The sequence below is a fragment of the Hyperolius riggenbachi genome, chromosome 8 (genome assembly GCF_040937935.1).
Source record: "Hyperolius riggenbachi isolate aHypRig1 chromosome 8, aHypRig1.pri, whole genome shotgun sequence".
Lineage (NCBI taxonomy): Eukaryota > Metazoa > Chordata > Amphibia > Anura > Hyperoliidae > Hyperolius > Hyperolius riggenbachi.
This window is the reverse complement of record NC_090653.1, coordinates 256,284,580-256,310,619: the sequence shown is the minus strand read 5'-3', so window position 1 is coordinate 256,310,619 and position 26,040 is coordinate 256,284,580. Positions and strand designations below refer to the sequence as shown.

The following is a 26,040-nucleotide window of genomic DNA, read 5'->3' as shown; positions in this document are numbered from 1 at the left end:
CTTTTTCAGTCTCCCCCCGTGCTCTGCTGCTTCTGCCTGATTCACAGAGCACAGAGTTTGCCTGCTGTAAGTCTGTGTGTTCTGGCACACAGATTCCGCTCCTGACAGGAAGCTGCGTGTGGTGCTGCAGAGCAAAGCAAAGGTCTGCCGCATGGAACGCAAGAGGTGAGTCTGCATTCCCTTTTGCGGCCGCTGCTACAATTTCTTTTTTTGTGCATAATTTTTTTAAAGGGACTCTGAAGTCTCATAAAAGTAATCTTTTTATTTCAAAAATGTGTTTAACATGATGGCCCTAACTAAAACGCTGAATCCCCACAGCTGTAATCGAACTAAATCCCCCCAAATTGACGCGTAAGGAGGCAGAGCTGCAGCTAAAAGCTCTGCCTCTTCCAGCAGCAAAATCCACGACCAAGAAAGTCGTGGCTTTTGCGGGGGAGAGGGAGGGGGGAGTTAGGGAGGATTTAGTTAGATTTCAGCAGCGGAGATGCAACGTTTTATTTAGCTAGGGCTATCATGTTACACACATTTTTGAAATAAAAAGATGATTTTTATGACATTTCAGTGTCTCTTTAAGCGATATTATTGCAAATGCTTATAAAATGGCGGCAAAGCTGTGGCTTTAAATGCTGGCCTTGTGTAGGAATTATTTTCTATACTTATGCGAGATTTATCTTCCAAGGTTATCTGACACTAATACAGCCTAGATAATCACTACATGGCATCGCTCACATTATTACTCTGCATGTCGCAGTTTTCTATAGATATCGTATCGTGCAGCAGAATTTTGAAGGACACCATATCTCAGGACTGAAGTTCATACAGGTATTAAGTTCAGAAGTGGATATTATATAGGATAAGTCCTAAGGTTCAAAAGTAAAACAAAGTTGAGTGTGAAATTAATTTTCTTTGTCTGCGATTCTTTAGTTCGACTTAAAATAACGTTATCCCACTTCTCAGCTATACCAATATTCTCTGCATGGCCACAAGTAAGTGGACATGTCAGCACCAAAACCACCCCATAAAAGATACCAGAGATCTCTTGCTTCATCCAGCAATTTTTTCTAGCAGTGGACTGGCAGAGCAACCATTCAAAGTGTGGACCTTTTCTTGGAGTTATATTCATCGCAAAAGTAGCCTGGGATTGGTTTTCTTCCACCGCCACACTTTACAATTGGCTGTATGCATTCAGGAAGTATTTTGACATTTGACAAACTCCACAAGCAGTCAGCCAGATGGTGCAGCATGACTCATCATTCGCTTCTCACTGCACAAACGGTCTGAAGGTATCCTGCTTTATACAAACTCATCGCAGGGAATTTCACATTGTAATATTAGCCTTGTGCACGGCAGAGTAATTTAGAACGATTATGTTTCACAACCAACAAGAAATACATTTCATGTGTAACATTATTCCACATGTAGCAATTCTGTTCTGTGAGTTATTAAGGCCTCCCTCTCCACGGCTGAGCTTTTATTCCTTTAAGATTTTTTTTTTCATCTAATAAATAGATTATTAAAGTGGACTTATACTCCACAAAATAAAAATTTCAATAAATATTCTTAGTGACATAAAAGAACATTTGAAAGCACTCCCGAGCATTTCCTGTGTGTAAAAATATTAATTTTACTACAAAGGCAGATCAATCTGTCTAATTAGTTCTAATCAGCAATTGTGACTAGACTACAGGAGAGCTTTGACAATACTGCTCTTCTTACAGTAAATACTAAAGCAGGACATTATTTAAGAACCACCTACAATACTGAATACAGGACGTTTTTTTTTTTTTTTTTAGATCAAACTACTCTCTGTGCAACAATATAAGTTCTATATCAGTGATGGCTAACCTTGGCACTCCAGCTGTGGTGGAACTACAAGTCCCATGAGGCTAGTGTGCTAAGGTTAGCCATCACTGTTCTATATGGTGATGTCTCTTCAGAAGTGCAGATTTGGTTCTGCGATATACTCCCATCAAGTATGCATGTATTTGTATTGCTGGATGTCTTGATTTTTTAACCTTTCATGTATCCATGTTCCCCACTGTTTGTTCTGTATTATGTAAAGCGTGGCAGAGCTGGCACGATATAAATACAAAATAATAAATTTTCAGGTCAATATGAAAACAGTAAGGGCTGAAACGCACACTGCAGAGCACTTTTCAATCCATCAGCATTGCATTTGCGTTTTTAGAAAGGCTCCCATATACTTGCATTAAAATCATGGCAAAGTCGCAGCGATCGCGATTTCTTGCAAGTCACTTAGATATTTTTTAAACAATGGCGCCAAAATAGAATAAGTTAAAAACTGTGTAAAAGGGAAGTAGTGGGGACTTGCCTCCCCAAATAGTTTCAAACAGTCGGTGTCCAGTTGAAAAAATTCTCTAAAGAACAGTTGACACCCATGCTAACCTAGAAATAAAAAACACATATATAAGTATATAAATACTAGTTCTGCTTACATAACAGATGTACTGCACTGTCCACGTTACGATTCCTGTGAATTTAATAAAGAAAAAGCGGAGAATCCTATTCTAGGCAGTTTCCATCTTTGTTACCTTAGACCTCCTGACATAATCTCCTCCCTCACTTTTTTTTGTCCTCTTGCTAATTGTGTAATCGTTACCCACCCTCCTCCCAGAGTCTTCAGACACTCCCACTGAGGTCTATACTACGAAGTGCACTGTCTTATGTCATTAGAGGTAGGGGGGAACTAAAGGGAAGAGGAGGAATATATATTAGATAAAAAGACCTCCAGCATGCAACTGTTTGGCAATGGCACTGAAAGGGCCAGTGCTCCTAAGGTATGTGATAACTCCAAACCATAACAGCAGAAAAAGTTTTAAAAGTTTTGAATGCAGGATTAGCATCTTTATCACTTAATACACTCAGACCAGTTGTTAAAATTTGATTTTTATGGTGACAATCAAAACATCTAAACAATGCACCGCGTTTCACAGGCATTCACCCGCTTCATCGGACAACAAAACGCAAGCAACACCCCAATAGATCAAAAAGTGCTCTGTAGTGTAGCTCAGCCATAACAACCAGCTGCTTGATTCTGGCCCAGCCACATGGAAAGCCCTACTGTCGTACGTCTGTGAAGACACACACTTTAATTAAGAGGCGCCCTCCTAATTTTGGCTGCTTATTTGAATATTTTATCTATACTGTAGGTCTTGCCTGTCCTTTGTTAGATTGATATTTTTTGTCCATTTTTAATTAAACAAAACAGTGGATGTGGAGATAGCATCAGCCTGTAAGATGCCAAGAGATATTCTATAACCCAATGCCTTATTATTACAATTACTGGATCTGTGTTGTGCTGTTACAAAGATTTAAGTACGGATAAAGTTTTCTTAGTCAAAAGCTGAGAAATCAGTCAATTCAAACTTTGCTGAATGATTTTCAAACTAACAAACATACTCATGTCAGCCAAGACATCTATGTCTGTGAATTAGATAATCCTAGGAAATCTGTCAATAAAATCGTGACTCCTAGTCAGTAGCAGTTAAAGATAGTAAATGCGATGCTAATAATTTTAAGCTGATGCAATTGTTATTTTAAACTTAATGCTAATTTAAGCAGCTTGCAACTGGACCAATCAAATTGTTGCGATTCAGATAGAAACGGTTGACCCTGTCACTAGTCGTTGGCGTTGGCTCTCCCAAGGGGTGGAGTTTAAGTGATTACAGGTCTTTACCAGAGCACCCTGCAAGGGATGATGGGCCACTACCACTAGTGGGCAACGGACTGCTTTGCTGCCGTCACGACCCTCAGGATTGCCCCACTAGTGACGAGAGAGAACAGCTGATACTGCCATGAGGAGGTCAGGATGAAGTAGCAAATTGATCATCAGAAGCATAGGTTATCCAAGATCGAGGCAAGCAGAGTTCACTCGTAAACGTTGGACAAGCCAAGGGTCAAGGCAGGCGGAGTTCACTCATAAAGGTTGGACAAGCCAAAAGGTCAAGGCAGGCGGAGTTCACTCATAAAGGTTGGACAAGCCAAGGGTCAAGGCAGGCGGAGTTCACTCATAAAGGTTGGACAAGCCAAAAGGTCAAGGCAGGCGGAGTTCACTCATAAAGGTTGGACAAGCCAAGGGTCAAGGCAGGCGGAGTTCACTCATAAAGGTTGGACAAGCCAAGGGTCAGGGCAGGCGGAGTTCAATCGTATTCCAGAAACTAGCTGAGGTCAATAGCAGGAGATCAAACAGGAAACAGGCTGGCAGAGTAACAGGTACAACTGCTGGCAAGCTGCAGGAACATACAGCGCTGGTGTTTAGGGCTGGTGAGTTTAAATAGCCAGTTTGGCGCCAACTAATGAACGCCGCACATGCGCACAAACGAACGCATTGGAACACTGCGTATGCGCGTACAACCATTCGCATGCAAATGGCCGTAAGCATTTGCACATGCGCGCATTCTAATTTGCAATGATTCCGCGCGGCAGGCATAAGAAATAGAGTACCAGTCATTCCTGCGCGAGTTCGTGTACAGAACCCTGGGGCGGACGACCACGAGAAGGGGGCCGGTGAGTGTGACACAAATGTAATAACTATTTGTGATGGGTCTAATTCTAAAAACACAACAAAATCGCATTGCGTTTTGCAGTGTAAAAGAACCAGTTCCATGTCGGGCATCATTGGAGGCCTTGAGGGGTCCACCAAGACTAGAAAACTAGCCTTGGTATTTAGTGGCAATGTTGTTCTCCATCTTGGTGATAACAGACCATAGAGCAGCGTGGCGAAAGAGTCGGGGAGGAATCACACTTGTGTCTGTGGGAACCGCAGATGATTTCCTGCTAATGTCTGGTGTGATTCCTGGTGCCTCCAGGTATCTCTATGAAACGGACCAGGACTTTTCTATAAAGAGCTGACCAGGGCTGGTGGCGCCAGTTAAGAGGCACTCATGACCTTGGATACTGCAGCTAAGGCACTTTCTGTATTGACCTGGAGAAGCGGGCCAGCACGCGTGAAACCAGGGCCAGATAGACCATCAGGCACTGCAGGCACATGCCTACAGGCGCCTGATGATGAAAAGGAGGCGCATTCCCCACCCTGAGCGCCTCCCTCCCTCCTTCCTTATGCAGAGTCCTGATGAGAGTGTAAATGAGAGGCTACTCACCCAGCTCTCGGCATTCCAATGATGAGATCTCCCTTCAGTCGGGGCACCTCTAGCTACTTAATAATGAGGGTACCTCTAGCTATCTAATAATTGGGGACACTTCTAGCTTATTAGTACTGAGGGTACTTCTGACTACCTAATACTAAGGGGCACCTGTAGCAAGGGAAGTAAGTGCGAAGTGACAGCTGGGGCAGCCAGCACTCTGGCAGAGCAGTTTGGTGGGGGTTTGTAGATTCATGGAGGGTAAAGCCTAAGGAGCCAGGACATCTGTGCCTATAAATCCAGGCCTGCGTGAAACGCGTTGTCTTTTAGTGCGTGAATACATAAAATACTTATACCTACCCTAGTGGTTTGTCCTTTAAGGAGGTAAGACCCTTTTTACTCCTAATATACAGGGCTGTGGAGTCGGTACAAAAATCTTCCGACTCCAACTCCGACTCCTCAGTTTCTGAAATAACGACTCTGACTCCAACTCCGACTCTGGGTACCGAAAATTGCTCAGACTCCGACTCCTCGACTCCGACTCCTTAGTCTAATACTTAACAGGGCTGTGGATTTTGTACAAAAATCATGCGACTCCGACTCCTCCGTTTCTGAAACCACGACTCCAACTCCGACCAAAATTACTCCGACTCCACAGCCCTGCTAATATATATATATATATATATATATATATATATATATATATATATATATATATATATATATACACACACACACACCTGATAGTAAAATATTGCCTCCAACTGTGTATTTTAATTTTAGACCAGTGTGATCCCTCCCTCAGAGTTTGTTTTTTATTGGCCAAGTAAATTTGCAAATATGAGGAATTGGATTTGAGTCACTACCAAGACTTGGCTAGGCTGGAAGGGTTAGTGTACAGGAAGTCCCCAGTTACGAGCTAGAGGCTGTAGGTTCATTCTTAACTTGAGGTTCTTAAAGAGAACCTGAGGCGGGGTAAAAGAAATGATACTTACCCGGTGCTTCCTCCAGCCCCATGACCACCGTTCCTTCCCTTGCTGCCGTTCTCCCGGGTGGCTCAGTAGAGCTCACAATCTAACCCCTACCATAGTTACATGTCTATGTCTATATTGTATAGTGTATGTATCGTAGTCTAGGGCCAATGTAGGGTGAAGCCAATTAACTTATCTGTATGGTTTTTGAGATGTGGGGGGAAACCTGAGTGCCCGGAGGAAACCTTCACAGACATGGGGAAGAGCATACAGAGTCCGTGCAGATAGTGCCCTGGCTGCGAACACTAAGAATCCAGCGCAGGAGACTTGGGCGCAGCCGGCGCCACCATAGGCCGTAATAGGAATTACAGCTATAGCAGCACACAGGGAGTAACTTCGGTGCCGTCAGAAGACGGAGCTGAAGTTACATTTAAAACACTGTAATTCCCCACTATCCATGGCGACCTGGAGGGGGAATAGTAATTAACACGGCTGGGAACTTGTGCGGCAGCAGGATCAGCCATATACCGGCTGTATCCTGCGCCCAAGTCTCCCGTGCCGATTCCTCTTGTACGCCCTAGCTGGGATTTGAACCGGTGTAAGGCGAGAGTGCCATCCACTATGCCACTGTGCTGCCCATTTCAATGAGGAATGGCATACATCTTTTTGTTTTTTTTATGCTCTGCAGAATTGTAGATGCCTCCTTAAAACGCAGCAGCCCCATAGACAATCATTATATGTGATTTTGTATTGTGGCTCCACAGTGTGTAGCAAGCACCAATAGGAAAGATTTGTATCAGACGTGCTCCGACCCCTATGGTCTGTACACATCAGACCATATCAGTAGCAAAATTCCCAAACGAGTCAGCACCGGCTTCAGTAGAAAATAGCTCTTTTATTGATTAAAATAGCATGACGTCAAGCATCAATCAGCAACAGCTCCGCTGTTTCGGTCGTCAAGCCCTTTCTCAAGCCAAGAAGCAAAGTCATAAGGACTTTGCTTCTTGAAGCAAAGTGTAATGACTTAGACAAAGTGTGATGACTTTGCTTCTTGGCTTGAGAAAGGGCTTGACGCCCGAAACAGCGGAGCTGTCGCTGATTGATGCTTGACATCATGCCATTTTAATCCATAAAAGAGCCATTTTCTACTGAAGACTGGGCTGACTCGTTTGGGAATTTTGTATTGTGGCAAAAAGCCAGCGAACTGCATAAGTGGGATCCCTGCTTGTTACAACTTTACCACCACTCCCAATCATGCCTCTAGACTAACTGGTCAGAAACAAAGCAGTGAATAGATAAGCAAAGTTGGACAAAGAAATGGATCTTAGTAAGCAGTCTGTCCGATGCAGAAGCCAAGAATAAGGTTTTTTTTTGTTTGTTTTTTAGCCTGGCTTGTTGACAACAAAAAAGAAAAACCGAGCTGTAATTTTCAAGCTCTGTATTATAGCAGTAGAGATTGACAAACCCCAAAACAACCAATCATAGAAACCTACAGGTATACTGTCCCCATTCAACAGGATTTTGCTCAAGCGTGCTCAGGGTGGGCAGATCAAGGTGTCCAATGTGCAAAGAAAGAGGTAATGTTCGGCAGTGCTGATAAGCTTTATTGAGTGTTGAACACGCTGGTGCAAACACACAGTGGTCAGATATGGATTAAGGTGTAATGGAGCCATAGGCAAGGTAATAGATTCGGGGCCTCCTTGTGGATCTTTTGGTAATCTGAAGTGGAGAGAGGTTGAAGAAGTGCCCCTGACACCCAGTGGGCCCCTGGCACCTGCCTAGGTTGCCTGGTGGATGATCCTGCTCTGGCAGTGGTACCTGTTAGATAAACAGACAATGGGTGTAGGGCACTGGCTTATGACTGACGGCCGTTTTGCTCCATAGGAGTGGCAATTCTGCCTCGAAAGAAGGGCCAGTGGAGTGAAACGACCGTCAACAATAAGCCAGTGCCATGCACCCACCTGCCAGTTCATCTAACAAGTACCACTTTGTATTTGCACCAGTGAGTTCAACACTTAATAAAGCTTGCCAGAAGTGATGGACATTCCCTCTTTCCTTGCACAATTTTTTTTTAGGTCTGATGGCCTATGGTCTATAAGGTCCCTGGGATTTGTCTAATACTAGATTACTGGCATGTTGACCAAGGTGATTGAATCTGCCAGAGAAATTTACTTGTGCATGGCTACTTAAACGTTCAGCTTACAATCACTGCTTTTTTTCCAAGGAAGATTGGACTACAGAGGACTAATTTGGCATGGCAAGCAGCTGCACATGTGCTAACCAGATAGCGTTCCCCCAGAATTGTTTTCCAGCTGTGTGTCATGAAAAAGAAGCCTGGTGGGGCGCAACGGGGGGGAATAGAGGATTGGCATAATTTGTTTTACAGCATAGGAGGATGAGGTGAGCTGATAACAGCCGGGTGCTCAGAAAAATTAGCCGGGTGGAGCACCTGGCTAAAAGAGCCTGGGGAGATCACTGAGATATGAGGAACAATAACACACTGATTCAATGGAGTATTCCATAATGTTATTGGATCAAACATTCATTAGGAATAATATTTTGTCATTTGTAACGTCTAAACCCTCCGTCTTTCCAAAGTTTTCTTTTGACTTCTACGTAGATGGTCCGATCCGACCACTGTCCTACTACCAGGGTATCAAGAAGACTCCAGAATGTCTTGGACATTCTGTAGTCTTCAGAGAAACAAGGGCGTTTCAAGGGGCTTTCCCACTGCGTATTGATATTTAAAAAAATAAAAAATCACTGTGACTCCTCCGTGATACGTTTATATAGCCAATTGGATTGTGAGAGCTCTTTTTGAAACCCCGAATTGTTTTCTCACAGAGCCGTACACTTGTGGGGCATGCGGAATTCAGTTCCAGTTTTACAACAACCTCCTGGAGCACATGCAGTCTCATGCCGGTGAGAAGAACTCACAATTCATTGTCATTTTATTTGTCAGTAAAGGTTTTTTATTTTATAATATTTAGCAAAGGTTTGTTGTTTCTATGGTTCGTAGGGAAAAACAATGTGTGGATGGCCCCAAGTTAGCTCAGGGCTCATGCACATTGCTGTTTGTGTTTTGCTCATCCTCCCTGTCATATCCTCCAAAGAAAACAAAATAAGCAATCCCGGTTAAAGTAGAATATAAAACGTTGACGAGTCAGTATAATTTGACCATTAACTGATAAGTGGACAAGAGCAAGTCTGTGCATATTGTACCCGGTCTACCTCCAGCATCAAATATGTGTCCTACAAAGGAAGGCCCCTTTGGGGTGTACCTCTTATGAAAGTTGACCTTTTTAATATTTTTAGACTGCATATTAGTTTTGGGACAGCAAACCAACCTGTTCAGTTTTCCTGGTAGGAATAGTGTGCTGCCCTGTAACTGCTATGCAGATACGGATGTTGAGAATGTCTGCTTCCATGCGAGACGCCTCACTCAGGTTTGTTGGTATTCCTTGTAAATTTTCCTTAAAAAATTACTGGAATCAAGACAAGGTCTATGTGCACAAGCTCATATTCCCAATCCAGTCTCTTCTCATTTATACTGAGATGCAGACCACCAAACAACCATCCTGGTAAGAAGAAGCAGAGAAAATCTCCCAAGAAGGGGTGGTCAGGAGACTTCCCTGGCCTGTATTATACTTGCCATTAAACGTTGGTGTTTGTGAAGGACATAACATTTATACGATCTAACCAACCAGAAGAGGTCCACTAAGATTTTTGTGTCATGTTTGTGTCCATCAGAACATTTTTCTCCATCTGTATCACCTGCTTATGGATTCCAATTCTCATGTCTTTTTGTCTTTCTTTCCACAGCTGATAATGAGAATAATATCCCCACCAATCCGCCCAGGTCACTGCCACCATCAGAGGAGAACTGGAAGGCTCAACCCCAAAGAAACAACATTAATAACAGTATGTTTCAATAAAAAATGAATAGGTTTTCTATGTAAAATGATATGTAAGCTAAGGGTCTTTATTATCAGCCACTGATTTCGTACACAGTATTCGTAGATGACTCCAGTGGTTATATAACTGTACAGGAGGTACTGGTTTTGCCTCTTCCATCCTGAGCCCTCCTCCGGTGGCTTCAGCAAGGGTATCTTTTTTTTTTTTTTCTCTAGCCTCAAATACCTGTTGAAATCAACAAGTCTTCAAGGCTGAAAGTACCCCTGAACTGAGAAGGGTGTTTGATTTACAGTAGGTAACATTTTGTGAATGGTGCTGTGACAGTACCCCCTGTGTCCCTCACTCTAGTCAGACGAAATCTCCAGCTGACCAGAACATCGACTGTGGGTGGAGAGGAACTGGCAGTTATCCTCCCTAGGAACACGCCCACCCTGTAATGCTTAGATCTTTTAAAAAAAAACACAACTCACATACGTCTGGTTCCATTCGCTATCTTTTCTACCGTGTCCTCTCATATTTCCCGGCATCTTCACCGCTATGGCGCTGACCAGGAAGTACTTTCAGGTTACTTCCGGGTCATCGCCTTGGCGATGAGGATACCGGCAGATATGAGAGGATACGGTGGCCGAACTGGAGAGATGACAGGCCGGAAAATATAGCGAAGGGAACTAGGAGTAGGTGAGTTGTTTTTTTTTTTTTGTTTGTTTTTTTAACAGGTCTAAAAATGTCAGTACAGTAGAACTTTAATGTGGAAGATACAGTGACCTACTCCCTGTTTCTGAAGACCCTGCAAAATGTTTACATAATTCTCCTTGAAAGATGGACAATGCAAACTAAAGTTCTAACCCTCGCCATCAATAAAGGGGGTATAAAGTAGAATTGCTGTTTGCTGTAAAGCTCAATAAAAAATGTCTCCGACTTGCTTATTGCCCTTATAGTTATCCTCCCTGTTTTAAGTCCAAAGTAATGTCATCTGTGCAGTAAAACAAAACTGTGTCGGAGTGCAATTATTGGTAGTAACAGACATTTACATGTTTGTTATCTCTTGGGCTACAACTTACAGTTTAGAGGAAGCTCTTACCTCTGGTCAATACATTTGTAGCAATAGGATGCACATCAGTGTAGTCCTTTCTTTACTTGGCAAACAGAAGCATCTCTCCTCTTTTTGTACATCAAGGTAAGAGTAGTAGAGACATTTTCCCGCCAACATAATCGCATGGTAAGGTTCCAGGTGAAAATAAATTGATCCATTTTAACCATATCAGGTACTTGTATATAACATGCTCCTGTTTGTAGACTTTAAGTAAACCTGTGAGCACAAAAAACTAAAAGGTTAGATACTTACCTCGGTAGGAGGAAGCCTCTGGATCCTAAAGAGGCTTCTCCCATCCTCCTCAGCCAGCCTGTTCCAGTGTTGTGAGCCCCGCACTAGCACCATCCCGCTCGTGCTCTAGTGGAAATGGCCTGGCCCGATTGGGTCCATGCTACTGCGCAGGCGGCTCGTGCCTTCACAGTTGCATGGGCCGGATTCAGATCTGCTAGAACAGGAGACATTGGTCCCTATTCAATTACCTTTTTCTACTTAGTTGTCTCTTAGATGATATTTTTACAACTTATCAATTATTAAATGTCCTTCAAGCAACCAGTGGCATGAAAAAACTCAGAATAATTCTGACAGCACTTTTTTCATTTTTATTTTTTGATACTTGTTCAATTGCATAATGCTGAAAAGTGATTTTAAAGAGAAGAGGGAAAATGATCTCCTAGGAGAAAACTAAGAAGAAAATTTGAATTGAATAGGGCCATTGACTGTAATTCTGCTGCAAGGAAAAAGTCCTACCATGGGATGATTGATGCAGATTTTTTAAACTTGTCCTCAGGATTTTCTGATTGGGGTTGATTCACAAAGCTTAATTATTTTTCACCTTAACTGTATTGCATGAGACAAATAAGGAGAGATAATTCATGAGATAAAAAGATAAGTCAATCATGAGTTAAGGTACAGAAGGAGAGATAAACCAAGAGTTAAGTTATTGAAGAAGAGATACAATTTGAGTTAATAAGGTGAGATAATTTAACAAAAAAAAACTTTGTGAATCACCCTACTTTTGAATTCTCCACACACACACAAAAAACAGTCCCCGTTATCCCTCAGGCATGCCAGTTAGTTGAGACTTCCAGTTGCCTGAGTTCCGGTTGACGGGGACTTTGCTGTACTTAGTTCAGTCTCTAGATTACTTCACCTGGGGACTCAGGATTCACCAAGGTACGCTTACACTGATTTCACTAAGGACATGTTTGACTACCTATAGATTAAAAAACACCATAAACAAATACTTTAAATACATTTAAAAAACAAAGACAAACTTTTTGTTGTTGTTGTCTTACCTACAGCGGCACCTACAACAGCAGTGTCTGCAGCTTCCCCACCGGCGGCAACCGTCAACAACTCAATTCCCGAAAAGGAACGTCAGCACATTGCGGAGCGGCTACTGAGAGTCATGTGTGCTGATCTAGGAGCGTTGAGTGTGGTCAACGGGAAGGACTTCCTAAAGCTGGCACAAACCCTCGTCGACACTGGAGCTCGCTACGGATCATTTTCCGTCAATGAAATTCTCGGGAACATGAACAGCCTTGCCATGAAACACTTACCTCGAATGTATAACCAAGTGAAAGTGAAAGTCACTTGTGCCCTGGGAAGCAATGTTTGCTTAGGTATCGGGGTGACTTGCCACTCACAGAGCGTGGGTTCTGACTCTTGTTATGTCCTCACAGCATATCAAGCGGAAGGGAATCAAATAAAACGTTATGTCCTGGGGATTAAGGATGTAGACATTAGAGAGAGCGGGGAATTTATCCATCAGTGGGTGCAAAATGTACTTTCTGAGTTCGTCATGTCGGAGATCAGGACCGTTTATGTCACGGACTGCAAAGTGAACTCTTCGGCATTCGCCAAAGCTGGGACTTGTCTTCGTTGCTCAGCATGTTCATTAAATTCTGTTGTACAAAGCGTGCTAAACAAACGCACCTTGCAGGCCCGTAATATGCATGATGTTATAGAACTTTTGAATGTCTCAGAAGAGCTGGCTGGGTCTACCTGTATCGCTAGGGAAACTTTTGGTTCACTTGAAGAAAGCTCTCCACCACCTTGTTGGAACTCTGTGACGGATTCCCTCTTGCTTGTTCATGAGCGGTATGAGCAGATCTGTGAATTTTACAGCCGGGCAAAAAAGACAAACGTAATCCAAAATCTAAACAAACATCTGCTGAGCAATTTAGCGGCGATCCTTGCCCCTGTGAAACAAGCCGTCATTGAACTTAGCAACGAACGCAAACCAACACTACAACTTGTTCTGCCGACCTATGTCAAGCTGGAGAAACTCTTCACCTCAAAAGCGAACGATGCAGGAGTTATCAGTAAACTGTGTCACCTCTTTCTCGAAGCTTTGAAGGAGAACTTCAAAGTTGAGTCTGCCCACAAAGTTGCTATGATTTTAGACCCTCAGCAAAAACTCCGGCCTGTCCCTCCATACCAACATGAGGAAATCGTTACTAAAGTCTGTGAATTAATTACTGAGGTCAGAGATGGGGTAGAAGAACCAGAGTTTGAGGCACCTCTTAAAAAGTCTAGACAATCTTCAGAGACAACCAAAGTTCAGGAGAATGACCGCATGGGGAAGAATGAAGTCTACAACTATTTACAGGAGCCTCTTTTTCAAACCACCCCCGACCTTTTCCAGTTCTGGTCCTCCGTTACCCAGAAACACACAAGACTTTCCAAACTTGCTTTCTGGCTGTTGGCAGTTCCAGCCGTTGGGGCTCGAAGTGAGTGCGTCAATATGTGTGAACAGGCCATGCTTATAAAAAAGAGAAGACTATTTAGCCCAGAAGACATAAATAAAGTCATGTTTCTGAAGTCAAATATGCTTTAAAGAGAAAGGACATTTAGAATAGGGGGTAAAATACTTCACCAATATAAAACACTGTTCCAAAAATGAAAAAAAGTGAATGACTATGGAACTCTTGTTAAAACACTGTGGACCTCAAACGTGGAGATGCTAGGAACCAAGTGCTTACTTTTTTATATTATAAAGAGACTGAAAGAGGATGTTCTGTTTTTTTTTTCCTTTTCTTTTTGTGACTAATGCTGAAAGTTTTAAGAGTAGTATCTAACGGTGGCGATGGTTCTTTAAGCTACAGGCAGCTGACTTCCAAAGTCACTTGAAATTAATTTCTACGTTTCTCAAACGACTGTTTCTCTCTATATATATTTATTTTCAGGGTATCGACAGGGCCTTACTAACATACTAGGTAAGGCATCTTAGAAAAAATTTCTGAAAAATACACATTTTGTTGGGAAAATACGAAGGAAGCTGTTTGGCTCCTTCAAGCAAATTTATGGATTGAAGTTTTGCATCTGCGTTTTTTTTGTTTTGTTTTTTTTAATTATTATTAATATTTGCTGATCTCTGCTACCCTTTTTGTTATTTGTTGGAAGAAACATCCATAACTACAGTTCATAGGATTGGTTTAACATTACTGAACTTTCTATTATTTTTCTAGAATGTTCATTCTGTAGACTACTGTACGTTAACTTGATTGTCCTAACACATTTTCTTGGTTTGTTAAGGTTTTTTGTTCTATCTGATGCACATAAACTTTTTTTATTTTATTTTTTATAGATTTTTTCCTTAATTTATGAACGGGATATAATGTAACCATTGGGGATTACAGGCAGTGACCGAGATTGTACTTGTGGTGTTTGGCACAATAGGATGTCCTCATCGCATCTGTAGCACAGCTCTCTTTTCACAGCACAGTGAGTCATGCACACTGAGAGATGTGGCGCCATCTGCTGCCTGGAGGGCAGTGTTGACATGGCTATGTTTTGGTTTTCTAGTTGGTATGCTCCTTTTTTTTTTCACCCGTAAAGTTTTCTTTTTTTCCTCTTGGTTAGTTTTGCTTGAGCACCGGTTAATTATACTGATACATCAGATCCACCATCCTTTGAATTAAAATAACGTTACCAAGAAACCATAATGAAAGTGCGCAAAATGTTCTTCAAAAATGTTTAAAAAGGAGATTTCAAAATGTTTGTTGTTTCAGTCATTAAAGGGAAATTGCAGTGTAATTTAGGTTTATTCACATGCTCACAGCACCAGATAAATACCATAAAGGACCATTCCAGTTAATAAAGTAAGCACTTAAAGTCAATGGGAACCGTGCTTTAAAAAAAAAAAAAAGCTAGATACTTGCATAAGGAGAGGGCAGATTCTGGGTCCTAATGAGCCTTCCGTCTCCTCTCCCTGTGCCCCTTCCAGCACAGGATCCCCTGTAGCAGCATTCGACCAATTCGGTCAAATGCTGCTGTCTTCGTTGCCGACAGGCCGCTCCATACTGCGCATGCGCGAGCACACTCTCTCATGCAAGCATTATGGAGCTGCCTGTCTTCGGGAGGACTCGGCTCCCAAAGACATCCAAAGTCCCCCACGGCAGGGGATTCAAGCGGGGAATCTAGCGCTGCTCCTAGGGCACCAGGAGAGGGAAGGCTCTATGGGACCCAGAGCCTTCCCTCTCCTTAGGTAAGTATCTGGCTTTTTCTTTTAAAGTACGTCTCCCAATTGTTTTGAAATCTGACACCATCAAAAGCATTTCCTGAACGGCAGTTTTACTGCCAAAATAATAAGATGCCAGCCTCCCTACTGCCTTGTACACTTTTTGCCAGTTAGACTGAGCAACTGCTGTTCAGGAAATTCATTTGAAAACAAAGAAAACCCTGAGAATCCCCGAGAGGCGATGGACTAGGCCCGGGGATGTCCAAACTTTTTATGCCAAGGGCCATATCTCCGTTTTTGAGAGTGCTAGGGTGCCGAACTAGCGAAACTAAACACAATTTTTGCTGATTGCCATTAGGTGTGACATTTTGCCAAATAAAACCTTTCCACTGGAAATAACCCATAAACCGTGTGCAGTTAGCACAGTGGCAGCTGCTAAACAGTGGCTGCCACTGCTGTTGGCCCCTGCATGCGGCACCCAGCTGTGCGGGCCACATGGAATTAACAACTGTAGAAAATGTTGGGGGCTAACCGTAATAGCTCAGCAGGCCACATTTGGCCCCCAGGCTGAACTTTGGACATCCTAGACTAGTACAAAACCTTTCGGTTCTGTCAGGTTTTAACTGCTTACCTTTTTCGCTGGAGTGGTCCTTGAAGTTTGTAGGACAAGTCACCCAGAGAAGACTGCTTGATCATATCGCTAGTATCACATTGAGTGTGAAAGCACAAGTACTGCACAGCACTACTAAGAAGGAAAGGGAAACATAGCCTGCATATGTAGTCAGCAAAAATGATTGCCCCAAAAATCTGTGTATTTACGAATAGTAAAATGATAAAAAGGGTTTTCAAATTAACTTTTAGTTAATCACATTCATGTGTGTATTTTAGGAAGCTTTAAATAGTCTAGATTTCTGCAGACCTTTTTCCAGAATGGCTTTCCTTTTCGGAATGTGGACCAGAACCCTGCACAGGACATAAAGAAAACAGAGAGAAATCCACTCTGTGTGTTTTTAGAGTCGAGTTATTATGCTTATTAAGGTTATTATGCTGTTGCTTATCTTTTAGAGTAGAGAGGAAGATTTGAGTTTAGGTCCACTTTAAATAACAGTCATTTTGTGGTAGTTCATATACATGAGCATACCTGTTTGTTGTTTGAAAATAGGTTTTCTCATTTGGGAAAGTTTGTGATGGCATCCAGGGAACTTTTATATCAAGAAGATTTAGGAGATTCAATTCCAAATTTTCATTTATGAAAATGGATTTGCTTTCATGAAACGGCAGCCATTTTGAGGCAGACCTAGGTTTTATGGGTTTGCATCGCTTTCTTGGTTTATCAATACAGCTCAAGACTGAAGGGATTCCCAGGAGTTACTGGTTGTTGGTGAACAGGTCTACTGAAGTCATTGGTGGTTGTTGGTGCTCAGCAAGCTACTAAGTCATGACTTTTGAGTTTAGGCCACAGCATTGTTAGATAAGTAGATCATTAGCCAATAAATATGGTGCACAATATGTGGAACTTTGAATGAGCTTGGGTTTAAATATGTTCAAGATCTATGACCTCGGTTAGCTACTTGAGTTGACCCGAGGGCAGCCATCTTTAACAGAAAGGTCTCTGTTAACCTGTGCCAGGGACCTTCTGTGATGTTTAACTCATAATTAACCGTACTTTTTAGGTGCTGACTTCATTAGAGACAGAATTTTTATTTAACCGATACGGAACCACATTTATTCCTTAGACAAACGTTCTTCTCGTGTTAGAACCAAAGCTTTTTCAAACTATGTTTAACCAAAGGCTAAAGATTCTCTCCTAAGAGGACGTGAAGAGCAGTGGAATTGTTTTTTTTTTTCAGCACGGTCTTTGGTTTGATACTTTATATTTTGTGTTTTAGTAGTATGTGAATTGATATCCCTTTTCCAGAAACAAAACAAACAAAACACTGTTAAAACTGATATTTACCTCGTTCGTAATGGTTTCTATATAGGAAATAATCACTTGTGAACTTGACATGTTTGGATTGCTGCAGCCTTGTACCTCATGAATCTAAAGGTGGCTTTGATTTGTGTTCCGGGGACAAAGTCTTATTGATGTCCCAACCTATTTTTTTATAGACGTTGATGGGAGGAAATGCAACCCAAGATCCTGGTTGATATGTCTTGCCTATACCCATCAGGTCTTCAGCTGTCCTTCAAACCAATAGAGAAGGATCTGGCACCATCCTTGATATGTATGCTGTATTATAGCTGTTAATGTTCTTAAAGTGATGACAAACAAGCAGAGATGTTTTGGAAGGAACAGCTTCTCTATCAAGCAGGATCCTGAACCCCCAAATTGTCTATCAAATTGAGGAGCTAAATTGTGGTTTAGGTGCCATTTGGTCATTTCCTCTGCAGTTTTAATATGTCTCAGTGGAGGTAAGGCTCTGGACAGTCCAGAGGCTTTCCCAATTTTCTTACATCCCTCGTTCCTGCGGTTGGCCAAATATGTTGTTCATGGCGGCACTCCCCTTTGCGTACAAGCACAACTTCACTGCATAGTTGCCGGGATTGTCTGTGTCGGCATAGTAGCACAAAGCCGCTCATGCACAACTGTTTCTTCTGTGCACCAATGGCTTTGTGCTACTGCGAAGGCGCGAAACTACTGGCACATGCTCAGTGCTTCTGTGTTTGCACATGGATAGGACTTCAGATTTGCTTTAAGGTTGATCGTTACATGACACAACTTTTTGCCCCACAGATTCATTTACATTGGTTGAATGTGAGTGAGTGATCCCTTTCACCTTATTTTGCATAGTTTGTCAATCAAAAGCGTTATCAAAAGTGATTGTACATTTTCGTCCATCAGCGAATGGTGCAGCAGCGGAGCTTTGGCTGCATAGTTTTGTCATACCCTCGAAGGTAGAAGGGTAGAGTTTTCACAGATTTTCAATCAGATTTTAGCAGATGGTATGGTCCAATGTGGTGCATTGATCAGTACCATCAGATAGTTTTGCTGTAGACCTTTGTAGCAACACAAAGGTAGAAGGGGAGAGGTTTGACTGATATTCAATCAGATTTTAGCAGATGGTATGGTCCAATGTGGTGCATTGATCAGTACCATCAGATAGTTTTGCTGTAGACCTTTGTAGCAACACAAAGGTAGAAGGGGAGAGGTTTGACTGATTTTCAATCAGATTTCAGCAGCTGGTATGGTCCAATGTGGTGCATTGATCAATGTTGTCAGATGTGGTTTAGCTGTAGACCTCTGTTTGACTAGCTTTCTAGTCAAGACCTGAAGCCTCCACATTGGTTGGTTGATGAGTTGGTAATCATTTCAAGCTGGTGCACATTTCATGTTAATTTTAAATAAAGTTACACAGCTTGGAATCGAAATAATGAAAATCGCAGGCGCTGCCTTTGGTTGGTCCATTTCTAAGCTGTATAACTTTGCATAAAATTAACAAAATGAACACAAAAATGATTGGCATCCTATTGAGCGTGTCTGTTCCACAAGTTTAAACTACTCATGTGAAAGTGGCCATCAGAACTGTAGGGGAGGCAGACAAAGTCCATTATTTCATCTAAGCTCCAATAATTGATGTCCAATGAAATGCAAATAATTCCAAGTTGTTGCAATTTTTTATGCTGATCCTGCACAACAAATTGCATCACCTTGGAATTATTTTCCTCTAACTTCATCCTTAGCCCTGATCAAAAGCATTGGGTCAGACTTACTAAGGTTCTGATGGCTGAAGACCACTAGAGATCATATATGATCCAGCAAACCTATTGTGGACTTTCGGAAAGTGGTCAACCTCATAGTTCTCACTGCGACTGCGGTTACATAGCTGCAAGTTCAGAAACCTTCAACTGCCCTTATTATGGTCCAATAGGACCCGGGTGAGGTTTGCAAATTCTTGGTGCTTAATAGCGGATCATTTCTTACAAATCCCAGCCAGACATGTTTTGGATCATTTTTGTTCTCAACTGATCTCCAACTTTAAGAATATCAGTAAAATCAGTCCTATTATACTATATAGGAAGGAGCCATTCTGATATATCTTACTACATAGAAGTTGGCCTAGATTTGAACACAAGGCCAGTGATTTGAAGCCATGCAGTGATTGCTATGTACTATGCGGTTTCTGTTGACAGACTTGGTGCTAGGCCGTATAATGTTTGCCTAAGCCTATTCTTCCCCCCACCCCCCCAATTAACAAAACACACCCATTATGACACCTAACCCTAAACCACTTACAAAGTTTCTTCCTGATGCCTAACCCTAGTCTTTCCCTTAATGAAAACCTCCTTTATCTGATTATTGTTCATCCCTCTCTCCTGCCTAACCTAAATTCTAATTTAAACACTGTTATAAAACGTGCACAGCAGTGCTAGTGCTGACTACCTCTGCACCGCCCTTTAATGCTTGCCGCAACTGCCTTTGGACTGTAGTTCTGTTATCTAATTAAGGCAGTCCTACTGTCTATTTTAGGATTTTTGGAAACTAAATAGCCTTAGCTGCAAAGATGGCGCCAGGAAAGATGATGCTAGTACCTCCAAAAACAGGAAGCGGTGAGCAATACAAGGCAGTGTTGAAAAAGTGTGGTTGTAAAACCCACTGCCTATGGCAAACAGCAGGGCTGGAAAAAGATGCAGGGAGTGCTATCTCTGCTGTTTGTTTTTTAGTTTAGGTTTAATTGGTTTTTAATCATCCTTTACCAATTAGCAGCTTCAGTAGAGTTATCTCATTTGAGATAAGTGCACTGCTTTTGACTTCAGTCTGCAGAGCTCATTGTGCTGTAAATTTTTGGAATGCTTTGATCTCTCTCTACTAGCAGAAAATAAAGAAACTGAAAGCAGAAGTCCTCTAATATTGTCTCACACTGACCCCTAGTGACAAGTGGCCAGAAATACACATTGCAGCAGTACTAATTAGAAGCAAGGAAATGTAACTAAGAAGCAATTAAAAAAAAAAGTGCTGAAATAAATAAAAGCCTGGATTACTTGCAAGCATCTAAATAAATTGGCTGCTAAAGGGTTAATAGTTGCTAAACTGTGACCAGTACTATCCTTTCATCCTCTTTATAAGCTCTTTCGTGCTTCATTTTACTGCTGTGAGCTTTTTGGCACCCAACTGCATAGCCAGAGTAGTTTTGGCATCCATCCCAGGCACGTCATCTTCTGCTGTACAACCAAAACAGGTGGTTATACCAAAGCACCTGCACCCAAACCACCTGCTCTATAGTACCCAATAGGAAGACCAGAAGGAGGAGGAGGACTAGTACCATCTTCAAAAATATCAGGACTGTGTAGCACTGTTTAAAATGTTTCCAAATTTAGCTTAGTCCATCTGTCACATGTCCCCTTTGTCCAGTTACTTGAGAAACTGCAAAATCCGACTTTACCCCCTATCCCAGCAACAATGACATGATAGACCATATTCTATTAAATACAGTTCCACTGTAATGAGATGCAAATAATTCTGTGTGCAGGCTGGACTTGGGCTAACCAAAAAAGGTATGGGTATAGATCAAAACTGTATATAATCTGCAGGAAATTTTCATGCAGACCAGAATTATTTGCATCTGACTGACCATCTCAATTCCACAGTAGGATTTTCTTTCTAGTGTTGAGGCCTGTTTGACACGTTTCAATACAGCAAGGCTGATAACCCGTGGTGCGCTGTATATGGTGGTTTCCAGGTGGTGGTGTCCCTGTGAGACTGAGCATCAGTATAGCTGGGACAGATGCCAGCCATTCAAACCAAAGGTGGGTAATGCTGAAATTGACCTTATCCATCAGGAGGGTTTCGGTGATCCTTGTAGTGATCTTGTACTCAAGATTACCTAGGTGAACAGAGAGACCAGGAGCCCAGTGGTGTAGTATTTATAAATGGGGAGTTATAAGTAAATACAGCTATACTCACAAGAGTGTGCTGCAGATCCCTGCAACCACCGTACAAGCCACTGGGAAATTAAACTTCCCAGCTCGGTTTTCCACGTCCTGCCGGAAGCTGGATGGTCGCTCTCCTGGGATTGTAGTTTGAGGGGGGAAAAAAATGATTACCTCCAAAGGAGTTTCCTCTGGATACTTGTAAGGATGGAGGCGCTGAAGTGTAAACATATATACTGTATAAACTTCTAATAGTTTAAGAATGAGAGGTAATTTCTTTCCTCTCCTAACGACAAAAACAGCAATAGTACTGGAAAAGTATTTATTCAAAACACAAAATATAAATGCGGGTACTAGCCTGCTTCCTCAGGACAAGACACAGTGCCTTGTAGCAAGGTGAATAGGATGCATACATGTGAAATCGCTACCGGGAGACTTGGGTGAAGGATACAGCCGATATACGGCTTATCCTGCTCCTGCACAAGTCCCGGCGGCGTTCATTACTATTCCCCCTCCAGGTCCACGTGGTTAGTGGGGAATGATGTAATTCTGCTTCCAGCTATTGCTAGCGGCTGAATTTCAGTGTTGTAAAATTAACTTCAGCTCCGTCTTCTGACTGCGCTGAAGTTACTCACTGAGCTCCGCTATAGCCGTAATTCCTATTATGGTCTATGGTGGCGCCGGCAGTACCCAAATCTCCTGCAATGTTAATACAGGTATCGGAATAGGATATGGGTAGGAAGTGGGCTAGTACCCATAAAAAGCGTGGTCTATTTTGTGTTTTGATTTAATCCTCTTCCAGTATTACTGATGTTTTTGTCATCAGTAGAAGAAACAGATTACCTCTCATTGTTATTGTAACTATTTGAAGTGTAATACATATATAATTACACTTGGGTGCCTCCAGTCTTACGATTATCTACAAGAACTGTGAGGTTAGGCATACTCATCATTTATTTTTGTTGTTGGCAAACACTGAAATTGTTTATAAATTTACTTTTTTTATATAGCAAATGCTCTGGGATTTTTTTTCCCCTGACTTTTTAATTTTTTTCTGTTTAGAAAAAAAAAGTTTCCACTTATTTTACGTTTTTAATCCAGACACCATCTGCTGTACATATATTAGCATTTAACACTGTAAATATCCAAAGCTATTCTGAACCCCCCTCCATGATAAACACTCCACTGTCTGTTCAAATTTTTGTCTCTTTGGCTGGAAGATTGTTTGTGTAAATTCGTGGACAGGAACTTTTGCAGTTCAGAGTTTTGAGACTATTGACTTTTGCACTGTGTTCAGGCTATCTCCAGATGGAAATATTCAGCACGTGGGGGGGAGATGGAGAAAAACAAATTTTTATTTTTGTATTGTGTAAATTCCTCCCAAAATTTCACATTTAAATATATAAAAATTCTAAATGTGAAGGAATTCTTTGTGGATGACCTTAAGGTAAACAATCTCTAACATTAAGATTTTTTTTTTCCGTGGACAAATTCTCTGTACATAGGAAGGAGTAAAGGCAATATTACACGATCTTTCCGCGTCTCGTGATAAGAGTTTGGCCAGAACGGAGCACCGTGGGCCGACTACGGAACATACACAAAAATAGATTTTCTAGACTGGGTTTTTTCTACAGGTATTAATGAATATTTTCTTAATCCTTTTTTCTGTTTTGTGTTTTAAGATTTCTTAATGCCGGTAGTGTGTTTATTTATACTTTTTTTAGTAACACAATATTTTTCTAAAACTTGCCATTCGCCCGCGTGGCACAGACAGTTAAATGACATGCTGTACGCTGGCTTCATGTACTGTATGTTACGGCAAAAATACTCTCTTCTAGAAAACTTCCTGTTAGAAATAGACTTGTTGGTGCAAATCAAAGAGTTGACAGATTAGCAATACTGCACTTCTGATACAATGCTTTATATGTTCAGTTATATTTCTTGTTTTTGTGCAGCTGTGGGTTGGAGTTTGGAAATTTGGAGTATAATCTTAAAAAAAAAAAAAAATCATTTTACTAATTCTTTTACTGAGTAAACCTTAAGTAAATTGTATTTTTAATGCACAAATTATACTTACTCTTGATTAAATTTAAATGTGACATTAAAGAGCATAGAATAGTATTTTAAAATGCACGTGGAAGTATTTAAATGGTTTACTTTCACTTTTTTTATTAATATAACTTGCGTTAGATTATTTTTTCATTTGTGAAACTCAACCTGTTAGTCTTTCAAGCAGATATAAATTTATTTCTTTATCTGTGCAATAAAAAATATTACAGTAACCGAGTTTTTGGACTGGGTGGCAGTTCAAGGACTATTCTAGCGAAAACATGTTACATTTAAAATGCATGGAAACGCACACAAATAAGAAGCAGGTTTCTTCCAAAGTAAAATGAGCCATAAATTACTTTTCTCCTATGTCACTTACAGTAGGTAGTAGAAATCTGACAGAACTGAAAGGTTTTGGGCTAGTAAATCCCTTCATGGGGGATTCCCAGCATGGCCTTTATTCTTTATAAAGACACTCCTTGAAAAAGATTTATACAAAGATGCTGGCCGGCTTCCCTGCACACTTTTTTTTAGCAGTCGAACTGAGCAACTGCCATTCATTTGGAAATAACAAAAACCCTGAAACCTCCCATGAGGAGATGGGCTAGTCCAAAACCTGTTGGTTCTGTCAGATTTCTGTTACCTTCTGTAAGTGACTGCAACATAGGAGAAAAGTAATTCATGCCTCATTTCACTCTGGAAGAAATGTACTTTGTATTTGTATGTGTTTACACATTATGCGTTTCGCAATAGTGGCCCTTTAATTCCTTTTTTGCAGGATATGGAGGAATATAATGCAAGCAATGAAGCAAAATTGTTATTTAAAAAAAAAAAACTTGCCACCAAAACCAGAGAGTTGGGCCCAAAAAAACGCAAAACATTTCTGTGTGCTGTTTAGTACAAAACCTAGTAAATATACAATTTGACATCCTCTTTAAAGTGAATGGGAACCACATTTTTAAAAAAATGAAGCAAATACTTCCCTAAGGAGAGGGAAGGCTCTGGGTCATATAGAGCCTTCCGTCTCCTCTCTCGGTGCTCTCTATCCTGGGCTGGCTCCCCCCCCATTTCAATCCCCCACCGAAAGGGTATTTGGAAGTATTCGGGAGCCGTGTCCTCCTGAAGACGTGCGGCTCCATACTGCACAGGCGTGAGCGTCCAAGAGAGCGTGCTTGCGCAGGCGCAGTACAGGGCCGCCCTTCTTCAGGAGCACTCGGGCTCCCTCAAGACTTCTAAAGCCTCCTTCGTCCGGGTAAAGCAGTATCTAATTTAGTCAAATACTGCTACCGGGCGAGCCAGCACCGGAACAACGGGACCAGGAGAGGAGCGGGAAGGCTCTATAGGACCCAGAGCCTTCCCTCTCCTTGGGTAAGTATCTGTCTTATTTTTTTAAATGTGGTTCCCATTCACTTTAAAGGACACCTAACTCGAGGCAAAGCTAACGAAGGTAGGCACAGAGGTATGTTCATGCTGGACTTAAATTATTATTTTTTCCAGCAGAATTTTTATCAGTATTGTATTATGGGTTTTAGAGTTTGCTGTAGTATGTTTTTTTTTTTTTTTTTTTTTTTTTTTTTAACTCCCCCCAATCTCCACCCCCCAGTCTGCACCTAAAATATTTAAAGAAGATAATGAGTGTTTATTCATATCTACCGGTCTGGTCTGTTTGCAGTGAAGCAAGCCTAGAGATGTGAGTAGGCACTTTGAGCTTTTCTGTACTTTTTTTTTTTTTCATTAAATTTTGTTATTAAAACTATACTGACATTTGACAAAGTTCTATATAAAAATTATATAAATATATATACAAACCTAAACCGTTTTGTTTTACCAGTCTGTTACTGATTTTAAAAAAAAATGGAAATATTTCTTGTATAGATTCCAAACTACCAGTTTGGTTGGCTATGTAGAAAATCAGAACCTATAGAAAAATTACAAAAAAAAAATCTTTATTACTTGTTGATGCAAGGATATTTTCTGATAACTGATGATGCCAAGATAGGAGACATATTGTAACTGTGAGAATGACCCAGTTGCTTGATGATTATCTTGTCTGTGTTGTATTTATGGTTTTACAATAAAATCCTGTTTAGATTTGTGTCCGTTTTGTGGGTGGGATGATGATGATGGATTTTATAGATTGTTTCAAAAACCCATTTCAGTTTATTTCTTACTAGCTTCACTTGAGCCCTTGAAACACATCTTAGAGATATAGGGTGCCAAAAAAAAATCTGTAATTTGCTGCAGACATTTTAATGGATTTTAACGGGATTGTCAGCCATAAAATCAAATTCCATTTACCCACTGCTCTGTGTTTATTAAGTAGTCTACATTGTGAGCATTCAAATATAATTATAAATGTGTCTGCTGTAAAGAATCTTATCTCAGTCAGCCTGGCTCTATACTGGTACATTGCCGAGGAGAAGGACGCTTGTTCTCTCCCCTCGCACATTCTTGCTCCTCACTGATTGGCTGTGGGCAGTTCAGTGTGACACGGGGCTGAAAAGGGAAATACACCTCACCCCTCTGCAAAAGCTGCTGAAATACATCTATTGCTTTGTAAACACATGCACGCAAAGCAGC

At 41.3% G+C, this 26,040-nt stretch overlaps 1 protein-coding gene across 5 annotated transcripts in view; it reads left to right on the top strand.

Annotated features, from left to right (window-relative positions):
* The window catches only part of ZNF618 (zinc finger protein 618), a 223,820-nt gene extending 198,269 nt beyond the window's left edge, over positions 1–25,551 (top strand). For 4 of the 5 annotated variants that reach the window (XM_068248675.1, XM_068248672.1, XM_068248673.1 and 1 more), the window contains 3 exons: positions 8,918–8,995; positions 9,896–9,994; positions 12,383–25,551. In XM_068248675.1, coding sequence (XP_068104776.1) covers positions 8,918–8,995; positions 9,896–9,994; positions 12,383–13,920 — 1,715 coding nt within the window. In that variant the 3' untranslated portion in view covers positions 13,921–25,551. The remainder of the gene's footprint in view (positions 1–8,917; positions 8,996–9,895; positions 9,995–12,382) is intronic. The other variant, XM_068248674.1, reaches the window with a different exon arrangement.
* Positions 25,552–26,040: the final 489 nt, after the last annotated feature.